General features: G+C 45.1%; 1 protein-coding gene across 6 annotated transcripts in view; it reads left to right on the top strand.

Annotated features, from left to right (window-relative positions):
• GATA5 (GATA binding protein 5) overlaps positions 1-12,546 on the top strand; it is a 35,425-nt gene that overhangs the window by 6,771 nt on the left and 16,108 nt on the right. For 2 of the 6 annotated variants that reach the window (XM_005302903.5, XM_065566128.1), the window contains 2 exons: positions 4,700-5,424; positions 9,397-9,572. In XM_005302903.5, coding sequence (XP_005302960.1) covers positions 4,899-5,424; positions 9,397-9,572 — 702 coding nt within the window. In that variant the 5' untranslated portion in view covers positions 4,700-4,898. The other 4 variants (XM_005302906.5, XM_024099552.3, XM_065566129.1 and 1 more) reach the window with 4 other exon arrangements.

Genomic DNA, 12,546 nt, shown 5'->3' with positions numbered 1-12,546 from the left:
AGAATGTAGCAAGTAAATAAATACACATGTTTCGCCAGTTACATCGTATTATTCCGTGGTAAACAGCTCGCATTCTTATACAAATTCATTTTGAATCGGAGATTTTTTATGCCTCCAACATATTTTTTGTTACTGTCAAATATCCCAGCTAAAAGTACACAATAAACCAAACCGGAGAAATAACATCCAGCTCTTATTACTTCCCTGTTGTCGATTTGTGTTTCTTTTCTAATTATTAATACTAGCATTTTTTTAAAAAACCAGCCTAATATTTAATTTTTATTATAGGATGTTAGCAATAAATCCCAATGCAGGAATTGAACAGATTGGAATAGGGGGCCCGATCCTGCATGCAGTGGGGCTTCCCACTGTGGCAGTGGGCGTTTAGCCTGTGCAGAGACTGCAAGATCGGGTCCCTAGTTTGTTGGGAAGCAGTAAACAGTGGGGTGGAGTGGGGGATAAAGAATTAAACCCCGATTTTTGTTTCCATTTGCGCAAAAGGGGTTGGGCGGGATAGTCTGTAGGACTCGCTGCCCAGCGTGAGCTGGGGGGAGAGGGGAGTCACGCCTTCTGGATTGCTGCGTTGAGCTGATGGCTAACTAAGGTGTAATTCCTTGTCCGTGGAAGGGAAAGAATTTCACAGGTATTTCAAGGCAGTAGAAAATAATCAGAGACCCCTTGACTCCCGAGATTAATTTTGCTAGCCCGCGCAAGTACAGCCGGCTGAGAACCTGCCCAGCGATGGAAACAGAAAAGAGACTTTTTATTGGTTCTGTTTAACCGATCTCTGCCAAAGGGCTTAAAATGTTGAATATAAAATCAAGTTTCATTTCCTGCCACCCTTTGCTTATTACATACGATCCGAATCAACTCTGCATCGTCTCTCTTGGGGACAAAATCCAAGTTATAGCTTTGAGCTGTTTTAATATTCACCGTAATAATATATAACTATCATAATTAAAATAGTTGTTAAGCAGGTAAACGCTATAACTTGGATTTATATTTATTTAAGAGCCTTGTTCCTTAAGAGAGAAAATCTAGACTACATTATAAATGTGTGTATTAAATAAAAGGTGGCTGCAAATCCTACTTGATAATACACTCCCAATAAACTGTTTTCTGATGTTGTTGTTTTTTTTCCTTACCATAATAGCTCCTCGCTCTTTTAACCTCTTTCAAACAGTGACACCTTTAACCACAACTCCCTCAGAAGCAGAGGGATGTTTTCAAGTACTGAGTAAACTCATGTTAAAATTCTGATTTTCGAAATTCTTTCATACTAATAACGCTAATAATAAACAACCAGGGGCTTGTTACTTAGAGCTAAATTCTGTCCTTGGTCACTATTGGTCTTCGTTAAAGTTTATTGAACAGTTTGTTCTGTAGTTTATTGAAACTGTCAAATTTTAGAAATACATTTAGGAATGACCCAGGGCCCTATAAGTTCCGTCGGCTTCACCCCAGACGCGGCGAATAAAGTATTGCTACATCTTCATCCGGATCTGGGATTTGTGAAGGTTTAGTTCAGTCGTTGTTTTGAGTAATTTTGTAAACTGGTAGTCGGGTTCCCCTTTCTTTATTATCTTGTTTTTTAAAAATGTAGAAGTTGCTGGTAAGGCAGAAAGCACTCCACAGCTTCCTATATTTCAGTGAAGAATTCTTAGCTCGGTAGATACGTTTTAGATTGTTTTCATACTTGATAACATACGAAGTGACTCTTTAAAAAAAGTGCTTTGATTTGGGGTGAGGAAGGGGACAATAATCTCTCATCTGACACTTTTAAAACGAGGGCACCAGGACAGGGAACTTTGTGCATTTGATCGTAGTTCTGCGGGAAACAGAAACTTCAAAATAGATATACACCGTTTCAAAGTAATTTCCAGACCCAGCGATCTTTACTGACTGTAAAACCCACGCGTATTTTAACTCTAATGTCTGAGAGCGGATACATGTTAGCAAAACAGCTCCCTCATTTTCAGATCTGAAAAGTAAGTGTGTGTGTGGTGGGGGTAGGGGGTTGTGAGGAAGAAGGTGGCTTGTCCTTATATTCGGCGCCAGATCAAACAAACAAACTCCCCTCTAAGCTCATGGCTTATAGAGACCCAGGTGTAGTCAGCACCGCGGAGAATTAGGCAAAGGCGGGATCTAGCTCTCTAAAACTTTCTGGTTCTTAATAAATACTAATAAAATAATACGAATAACATATATATATATGTATGTATTTAAGAGACCAATGGCTCCGAGCCAGTCAATTGACTCAGATAGGGGATCGACTTCCCCTCCCCATTCCACTAACAGAGTAGCAAAAATCCCGGCCAACAAAAGGGACTCCAGTAAGAAATAAATACCTAAAACAAATGCCCCTTGTGCAGCCCTGCGAGTTAAAGGGGCGATTCACTCCCCGGGAGTCTCTCGCTTCCCCCTCCCATGGAAAGTTTGTCGCTGGAGGTTGGTTTTGGGAGACACCCAATCCTTAGAGAACACAACGGCCTACCTAGCCGGGGGGGTCACGTGATCCGGGCCATACAATTGCCCTGCTGTAAAGCGAAGGGAACCACTTTAACTCCGAGATTAGCAGAGAAAGGAGCCAGTTAAAGGAGATAGGGGAGCTGGGTCAAACCCTATCAGAGCGATACCACTCCCTTCAAAGGGGAAGGCGGCGGGGGGGGGGGGTGAGGGGATTAAAGTCACCGATTCTTTACTGGGGGGGGGGGGGGTAAATCAGTCCCTTTTTTTGCTGGAATTTCCCCGAGGATTTGGATTCAGCTGCTGCTTAATTCCCACCCAGCCATGCACGGTTTTGCTCCTTCCCCGCCGCACTGTAAGTACTTCTCTGCGAATTTATCTGCCAGCTGTCCTTATCTCGGAGATAATGGCTCGGGAGTCGGGAGGTTTCCCGATGGGATTCTGTTAGCTTTGCAAGGCAGCTAGTGAGATTGCTCCGTGATTTACGTGGTCTCTGATTTTAAAAAAAAATCCCATGTTTAGATGGTCCTTTTTAGAGGGGCCAGATTAGGATTTTTTTTCTTCTTATCAAGGAAGCGGCACAATCCTGATGTGGAAAGGAGCCTTTCCTCCCACCCCACCCAGCAGGCCGGTACCGGCCGGGGGAATTAGCAACACTTGGAATTCTTCGCTTTGCTGTCTCGTTTCAAAAGAGCTTTTTAACGCCACGGTTTCTGTTGCTCCTGTGGGCAGCAGCTGCACTGGTTATCTTTTCACCGAGGCCCATTATTTACAGCACAGCCACGGTTGCTGAGTTGTTTTTAAAAAGACACCTACTTTCCTGACTTCTTAAAATCGCCCAGGAAGTTGTAGGGTTGTGTTGTGGCTCTTGGATAGACTGTGATGGCTGAAAGCGATCAGTAATTTCTCTTCCTGGCAGGGTTAAACACGTTATTTATACGGCAGGAAAGTCTTTTCGAAAAGTGTCGATTTTATGTGTTGTGTTTGTGTGCATTAGAAAACGATTATTCCTATTATTTCATTTGAAAAATGTATCTTAAAAAACAAACAAACCAAGAATCAGTTACAGGACAATATTAAATGTTTAAACCGACTTCAGGGTTTTGATTTGCACAAATCAATGTTGTAAAGAAAAAGCAAATGACATTAGAACTTGGCGAAATTTACATGGAAAGCAGAATATTTGTGAAGAAATCCTTAAAAAAAAAACCTCTTAGTAACAAAAGTTAAGAGCATTTGTTTAAAACACAGAAGTCCCCCGTTTAAAACACTCTTTTATTTTATCTAGCCTAAATGTAACTTTGGGACTCTGAGTGGCGTTTCTATAGATAGATACTGTAAAGCAAAATCCAACATATATATTATCTACTGCAAAGCCAATATTTATATAAGTAACGCCATATATTTCAATACATATGATGCGAAATATACACAATAAATATAAATTATATCTGTTGTATATGATCGTGCATATGTATATAATTGTATGTGTGGTATAATTATATCTGTATATGATCGTGCATATGTATATAATTGTATGTGTGGTATAATTATATATGTTGGATGTGATCATGCATGTCAAGTATCAGAGGGGTAGCCGTGTTAGTCTTAATCTGTAAAAAGCAACAGAGGGTCCTGTGGCACCTTTAAGACTAACAGAAGTATTGGGAACATAAGCTTTCGTGGGTAAGAACCTCACTTCTTCAGATGCAAGTCTGAAGTCTGAAGAAGTGAGGTTCTTACCCACGAAAGCTTATGCTCCCAATACTTCTGTTAGTCTTAGAGGTGCCACGGGACCCTCTGTTGCTTTTTATGATCATGCATATGTATATAATTGTATGTGTGGTATAATTAGATAGGTTGGATATGTGTGTTGTATTATGCAATAGAATAATACCCAATAGAGTGATTTTTCTCTCTAGAGTGAATTGTTAGGGCTAATACTGGCAAATTGAATAACTAAAAGGGGGATCAGTTCTGAAAGAAAAATCTGCATCTGGCAATAATCCAAACCTTTAATTCTCGCCCGGTGATTTTACCCATCCTAATTCTTTTCGTCGTATTGAGCCGCGATCTCCTTCCCTGAAGACGTGTTAAAACATCCCTCCTCTTGCAACTGCGTCCGTGTGGAAGGACAGGTGCAAGAGGCCGCTGCGAACCAACACGGGTTTTTTTTATGATATAATAGTTGTGCCATAAAAAAAAGTCATATCTCGCTGCTTTCATGTTTCAGGTGCCTGTGACTGTTACTGACCTGAGCCCGAACATCTGGAGACAGCTGCGGGGCAGCCCGGCTTCTCATGTCAATCTCCCAGCCCTTGACATAGGAATCTTTAAGCTTCACAACACAGAAAACTTCTGCGCCAACTGGGCTGCCGCTTTCCCCGACCCTCGGCTGCCCCGGGCCCTGGTCCCGCTTTGGAGGATATAAAATGTATCAGAGTTTAGCTCTAGCCCCCAACCATGGGCAATCGGCTTATTCCCACGACTCCAGCAATTTCCTGCACTCGTCGGCCAGCTCCCCGGTGTACGTGCCCACCACCCGGGTGCCCTCCATGCTGCAGACCCTGCCTTATCTGCAAGGCTGCGAGACAGCCCACCAGAGCCACCCCCTGGGCAACCACCCGGGCTGGGCGCAGACCGGCGGCGAGGCATCGGCCTTCAACCCGAGCAGCCCTCATCCGTCTTCGGGCTTCCCCTACTCCCACAGTCCGCCCGTCAGCAACAACGCCGGCCGGGAGGGAGCCTACCAGAACCCGCTGCTTCTGGGCAGCGGGGCCCGGGAGCAGTACAGCAATGCCTTGGTGCGCTCGGTCAATGGATCCTACACCAGCCCCTACCCTGCCTACGTGAGCCCGGAGATGCCTCCCTCCTGGACCGCGGGACACTTTGAAAGCAGCGTCCTGCACAGTCTCCAGACGAGGCAGGCTGCCTTGCCGGGCAGGAGATCCACTTTCGGTAGGTGACCGCACCTGGGCCCTGGGAGCTGCCCCCAGGCACCGCGGAGCCCAGCCCGGCTGAGCCGCACGCGGCTCCCAGCCCCTGCGCCCCCTTCCCAGCTCCCAGGAGCTCTCCATTCTGGCGGCCCTGGGGTAGGGTTCGCTATTTTTTAAAATGCAAATGATTTGTAAGGCCCCCACTTCTCTAGCTTCAGTGGGCAGCAGGATCCGCTCCCTAAAGTACTGCTGGGAGCCTCGTGGAGACGGAAAACTTACAAAAAAGAACCCAGCGTGTTAATGCAGGGCCCGGTTCTTGTGGTCAAAGTAGCGCCTGACTCTGCCCCGCTGGAATTAATGGGACTATGTGAGGCGTCAGGTAATGGGAGCAATGAGGCAGGAGAATCTGACCCCTGAGTTTTAAGTGAACCTGAAGGAAAAGATGGTTCTCTAGAAAGACCTCCTGTGTCTTTAACCCTAGGAAGGGTCCAGTGGTGGAAACAGCTGTCCGTCCCCTCCCCTCCCCAGGCAGGAGCTGGGCTGTTGCCACGTGAATGCCAGTATAGATATATATTGCAAGAAGGGGAAAGAACACGTTTAAAAAGGAGAGTAATTTCCCTGGAGGACAGAAAAATGGAGGTTGTTTAAACGCCTTGCCCTTTACCCCGAATGATCCCTCCTTTCTACAATATCGACTTTGTGCCTTCGCCTCAATACTTGCCCTTGTGTTTGAATTAGGAGGGCAGATTTATAGCTCCTTCCCTTTTAAGTAATTTATTGTGGTAAATTAGTTTATATTTGAACAGACTCTTGGTCTCCTAATTCGCCTTCACCCAAACAATTCCCCAATTGCATCAATCCGTTGCCTCTGGAGAGACAGTGAAATCTAGTCAGGCGTTGAACAATAAAACCCACTTCAATTCGTTTTTATCCACGCGGAGAGCCCTTTTAAATCAAGTTCCTAGCCAACTTTCCAGCTTCTCCCCCTCCTCCCCCTGACCCTTCCAGGTCTGCTAAATAAATAGGACCAGCTCTGGTTTATAACTCATGGGTCTATTCTTCTCCTAAGATTATGTTTTGAAAAGTACTTTAAAATCCACTTCAGGATCTCAGCCTTCTTATCATCTTTACTGCGGTGAATCGAATTATCTTATCTCTCCAGTAAGAACAAAGTAAACTAGGAAAAAATGCCTCCACTCCGTGTTTCTTACCAACTTTTCCAACTTGAGGATCCTACTTTCTTCTACTGCACTTTAAACAGCTGCTTCCTTATGATTTCTGGGAATCGTTTTTCTTTGCCTTTGAAAGTCATGTACAATCTTTTTTTCCACTGCATTAGTAGGATCCCCTGATGAGTTGAATTGTAACTCTTCAATGCGCCTAAAGCAAACATTAATTCCATAGAAATCACCCCAGTTTATAAACTATCCCCTTTTCTGGTGAGAGATGTGGATTCCTTGCAAAGTCATTCTCTGGCCCTGCATTTTGTATGTTATTGGTCTTCCAAAATGCAGTGTTCAAGAATCTCTTGTAGTTATTTATTTTTGCTCTTAGATCATGTAAGCGAGTGTGAAGTGCCTTAACACAACAACAAAAAGTCCAAACTTTTCTTTTTTAAGGGACGCTTCTTTAATAAGTTCAAAGAAGGTTAATCCAGGAGTGCATTTTTATTTGGAAAGAAAACAGGCAATTTTCAAACCACGAATAACAGCTTCTTCCAGATTGGGAGGGAGGGAGTTATTTCAGAAAAAAAAATGAGGCTTTAAATCAACTTATACTAAGACTGAAATAATAGGGGTTGTTCTGTATTGCCTGCTTGTAAAATAACTGAGGCAAAAATATACAGCTGGGAGATACACAAAGCTCATCAGACAAACAAAACGTTTCACTTTCCCTTCTGATTTCTGGAAGAAGGGGGTCAGATCTCACTCTGAAATGTCTAGCTCAGTGCCTTATGAATATATAATATTTGGGACAGATGGGAAAGTATACCCGTGTACCTATGTGCAAAATATGTGTGTGTATTTAAAACCCATGTCATTCTTGAGTGTGTGTATATATGTGTGTGTGTGTAAAAGTTGCGCATGTATGTGTGTATATATGTGTGTACACACACAGCACATTTATTTTATAGTCAACGTTTATTTTACATGTATGTTCGGTAGCCACATCGTATGGATATAGAATACAATTAGCTGTGTGTGTCTACAGCCACATACAACTTCAAACTCCTCCAACGCTGGTCCTGGGAGCTGGAAGATTGACTCGGGAAAGCTGACCCCCCTTTCCCCTGCGAGTCTGTCATTTGTCAGCTCGGAGCTCTAGGTGTGATTGATACCCACAGGCCAGCATCCCCCGAAGTTGTACATCAGCCATAGACATTCCACCAGGCCTTCCCCAGCCTGCTTGTCGCCACCAGTCAGCAACCAACACCATTTGATTGAAATCAGGAAAGTCTTCCAGTTCCCTTCCCCCCCTCCCCTCCTCCTTTTATCATCTTACAATAACATCATAGCGATCATTTATTTTTACAACCGAGCTGGGCTGCACCCGGCCCGCTTCCAGCCACATGAGAAGCGGTTTCTGGGGAGCCCGTGGGGGAAATGAAATCAAATCAATCTTCATTATCGCCCCTTGCCGGGGATATTTATTTATTTATTTTAAAAAAAATCATTAAATGATACATTAAAAGGTTAAATAAAAACGAAAACAGGGGAGAGGGCGGGGGCTTCTTTCTCTTTCGTCCCCAGCTCATGGAGACACGTGAGATTTCTGCTAAAAGCAGGGCTGGGGGTTAACTGAAATGGGTCCTTGCTAGCAGGTCCCCTCTGGTGCTTTGCAATGGATCTTCACCCAGTGAAGCCAAGGGGAAGAGTCCAGCTTCAAAATCCAGGCTCCCGTGAGGGTCGGCAGAGAAGAACTTGGGCTGATCCATTCGCCTGGATTTCTTTCTTTCTCTCTCTCCAATTCTCTGTTGACCCCGCTGCGGCTGGAGTCAATGGGAGTTTTGCAGCTGACATCCCTGAGTCTGACCCTTCTCCAGGGCATGAAAAGTGGGAGACCGGCTGACGGGATGGGCAAACCGACCTGGCTATCGGCTGCCATCTCTGCTTAAGCAGAACTCCCCTATTCATAGCCCTGGGACAGGGCCCTCAGCTATGTCGCCTAGGATTTCTTTCATGTCGGACAAATCCAATACAGGTGAGATGAGGAGAAACCTTTGAAGTCAGTGGCAAAACTCCCTTTGACTTCCACGAGGCCAGGATTTCACGCGTGGGATTTTCACCTGCGATCTGGAGGTGGGCAAAACGGTCAGTGGCTCCAGTGGGAGTCCTGTTAGGGAGGGGTCTTCCCATAACATTTCATTTCTGGTCTTTATTTACCATGGCGCTCAGTCATTTCCCATGTACTGTTTCCCTTCTTCCAGCTGCGTTTCTTCCTGGGTCACGGTGTCCGTGGCGCACGGGTGTGTTATTTTCAGTAGTGATGTTACAACTATTTGCCATGGAGGGAAAACAAGCTGGCCGGATCCTGGTAAGCCAGAGACCAGCCAGGGGGACACAGCACAGTGCTTTGCTGGAGCCAGGAGATGGCTGACAAAACCCTTAAAGGACGGAGAAAAGTTCTGCAGGTTCTTTGGCCGAAGAGAAGCCAGACGCCCCGGTGTAGCTGACACTCGGTGTCCCGGGGCTGTTTGCTCTTGCAAGGAATCGTAGGTCGTATTTAGGAAAGTAGCCGGGGCCCGGGGGGGAGAGGCCGCTAAAGATAATTTTCAGAGGCACCTGAATTGGCAGCAGCCAAATGCTCTCCCATAGCCCCCAGAGAAAGGGCTAGGGAATGCCGGTTTTGCCTTTTATTTCTCTGAAGACAAAACTGGGTTCCTCTGAGGACAGGCAGGCTGGCTCTGCCTAGCCCGGCTCGCCTGGGATCCCCCGGGGGGAGTGACTTTGTCCGGGGAAGGGAGCGAGCGCCTAACGAGCTGCCTTTGGGTCAGTTTCAGAGTACTTGGAAGAATTCCCCGGGGATGGCCGAGAGTGTGTGAACTGCGGGGCGATGTCCACCCCGCTCTGGAGAAAGGATGGCACCGGGCACTACCTGTGCAACGCCTGCGGGCTCTATCACAAAATGAATGGCATCAACCGACCGCTCATCAAGCCACAGAAGAGGCTGGTAAGGCTGGCAACCCCAACCCGCGGATCTTTTCCCCCTCTCCCCCGCACCGCGCTAGGGAAGTAGGGCTCTGTGCCTGCGCCAGGCTCTGGCTAGAGGGGGTGGTTTGTGCGCTCCCAGGGGGGAGAGGCGAGTGAGGTGCCTTGGAGCTGTCTTCCGGGGCTTGGAGATGTTGCCGCTCCGAGGAATCCAGCGGAGACGTGAACGCGTCAGTGTTACGCAACGATCCCAGCCCCATTTGCGCCGTTGGTCTGGGGCGATCGATGAGGATGATATTATCGCTCGTGAGTCGTTAGCTATTATTGACTGGTGTAAATGCAGCGAGCACACCCCAGCCGCCCAGTTGGAGCTGTTCAGTAGGTAAAGGTGGAAGGATGAAATGTCCACGTACCAACGGCCACATTTTAGAACCTACGACTTCTGTGCAATGTTGCAAGAAAATTAACTAGCTATTTACACAGCTACTGCACCACTGGTGGTAGTCCTACGGGACTGATTTGAAAGGACAGAAAGCGATAGGCTAAGAAACCAAAGGTTGTATGTTTCCTCTGGCATATGATTTATCTAATCAGAATAGAGTGACATGATCTCCCCTCAGTCGTTCCCACAAAGAGAAATCCAGTTGCTTGCTTTAACAATAACAAATAAAATCGCATTTGACACGGGAATACAGAGGTGAAACCCCTTAACCGACATCTAGAGCTGAGAGCAATTGGGTGCTTTCGTTTTTGCAAGGTAGAACGAAATTAACATTGATAAGCGTGCGTTCTCTTGTCCTCTTTCCTCTCTGTCCACTTGCCTCGCGTTTCAAACAAAGGACAGGGTTTCTTGCTAGTCTGGGGAAAATCTTTAATGTTTGGGGCTGTATAAAAGCAGAATCTAAAGAGAGAAGCAAACTGTCATGTCCCTTTTTGTTTTGTTTTTAATATGACCACCTTTTCATTACCCCGGGACTGGCCTTTCTCTAAATATTTTTTATCCCCTCTATCAACAAAAAGTCTGTGTTTAAATTCAGGGGAAGTTATTCAATGTTCATCTGACATATTTTGACACTGTTCTTTAAAAAGAAAAGAAAAGAAAAAGGCCGGAGCTTAATTGGGATTCTAGTATACAGTGGCCAATTAAAACAATATTGTGTGGGAGAGAATATTGTGTGTTTATAGTGTAGAAGAAGTGAATTTGCTTTTCATGTCAATAATAAAGTTATCTTTCCAAAGTGTTGCCTCTTGAGGCCCCTGAAATTTCCTGCTATCATGCCTAGCAAAAAAACCAACAACTTATTTTGGAAGGCTACCAAAGATAGATTAAAATGATCTATAGAGTGTCTGACTATGACCCTCTGTTGGGTTTTTGATCATTTTGAGTGTATTTTATTGGGATAAATACATGTGTGCACATGTATGCATTGCTCTTTTAGAAGTAAGGAGTAGACAACTAAGAATCTACCAAAGGAAAATACAGCCAGGTTAGCTAGAGAATAAAAAATAGATATTAATGGGAATAAAGATCTCAAAAATGAGGGTCAATGCTATGGGACTGTACTTACATTTAAATGCTAACATGAGTAGCTGTGGTTTTCTGCCTCCAATGTATAAGGATCTTTTCAAGTGACAGGCAGAGATCTATTAGGACCCTCTAGTTACTTAACTTGCTTATTATTGAATGCAGGAATTCACAGCTCCAAACACATTGGTGGATACAGGCCGATCAATAAAAAACATGTATGAACACTGAGGATATTTTTAATATTGCTCTCAAATAGGAAAGGCCTAGTTCTATGCATAGAGCTCTAACTAAGTATGCCTATCACCTTTCCAGAGCTGCTTGTGCATTTCTGGGTTTGCAGAAAAGTTTTCCCATGTAGGCTCCCCAAGACCAAGAGAAAGGTCTGAGTTCTGCCCTACACGCAAGTCACCAGCTCCCACCCTGTTGTCCTGCTTCCACAGTCACAGTTAGTGCTGAAGTCAGTGGGTGTGTGTTGCCTGAGTGCGACTCTTCAAGGCGGCTGATCAGACATCATGGCTCGGTGCTAATTGAGAGGAGCCATTTTTCAAGCGAGCACCATCAAAAAAATGGGCGGTAGAATGTTTACCTGATGCGTGGGCCCCGTACAAAGCCAGGAACCACTTTGATAGATTGTGGCTGAGGGTTGTTTAAATTAGCTGAAAAATGCAACCGGGGAGTTACTAGTGGTGTGGCATGTGCCTGTCCCTGTGAAAACCTTGACCAAAACGAAGGCACTGAACACACTAGCTATTTGTGTGTTCAGTGAAAAGGCTGATCTTGCAATTCTGATTCAGGGGAATAGCCCCTTTGGAAGGTTCAGGCTGGGCTCAAGGATAAAATGCCTAAGGGCTCAATTTAGGGCCAGACCCAGCTCCCATTAAAGTCCATCAGGCCTTTAATAAATTGAAATAATGAGTATATCTTAACAATTACTGTCCGTAGTGTAAATGCCCTCAGGACAATAGGAAACTAAATGACATGCAACTAAGCAGTATTTTCAGATTAAATATGCCTCACAATTTCCAACCATTTCGATAATCACAAACACATAGAATAGGCATAGTATCAGATTAATATATAGTCATGCATGCATCTAGATAGACAAACTGATTATCTATCTACTAGAATGCATGTTATCACCTCTTTCTAATTTACTTTTTAGACTGGGCTGAATATGGAACAATAAGTGAACACTAATGTAGCCTTACTTCCATTGAAGTCAATGGGCTGGTCTACACTGGGTGGGGAGATCGATCCAAGATACGCAACTTCAGCTATGCGAATAGCGTAGCTGAAGTCGAAGTATCTTGGATCGAATTACCTGGGGTCCAGACGGCGCAGGATTGACGGCTGCGGCTCCCCCGTCAACTGCGCTATCGCCGCTCGCTCTGGTGGAGTTCCAGAGTTGACGGTGAGTGCGTTCGGGGATCGATATACCGCGTCTTAACGAGACGCGATATATCAATCC

Source organism: Chrysemys picta, chromosome 13 (assembly GCF_011386835.1).
Source record: "Chrysemys picta bellii isolate R12L10 chromosome 13, ASM1138683v2, whole genome shotgun sequence".
Classification (NCBI taxonomy): Eukaryota; Metazoa; Chordata; order Testudines; family Emydidae; genus Chrysemys; species Chrysemys picta.
This window is presented reverse-complemented; position numbering and strand designations above follow the sequence as displayed.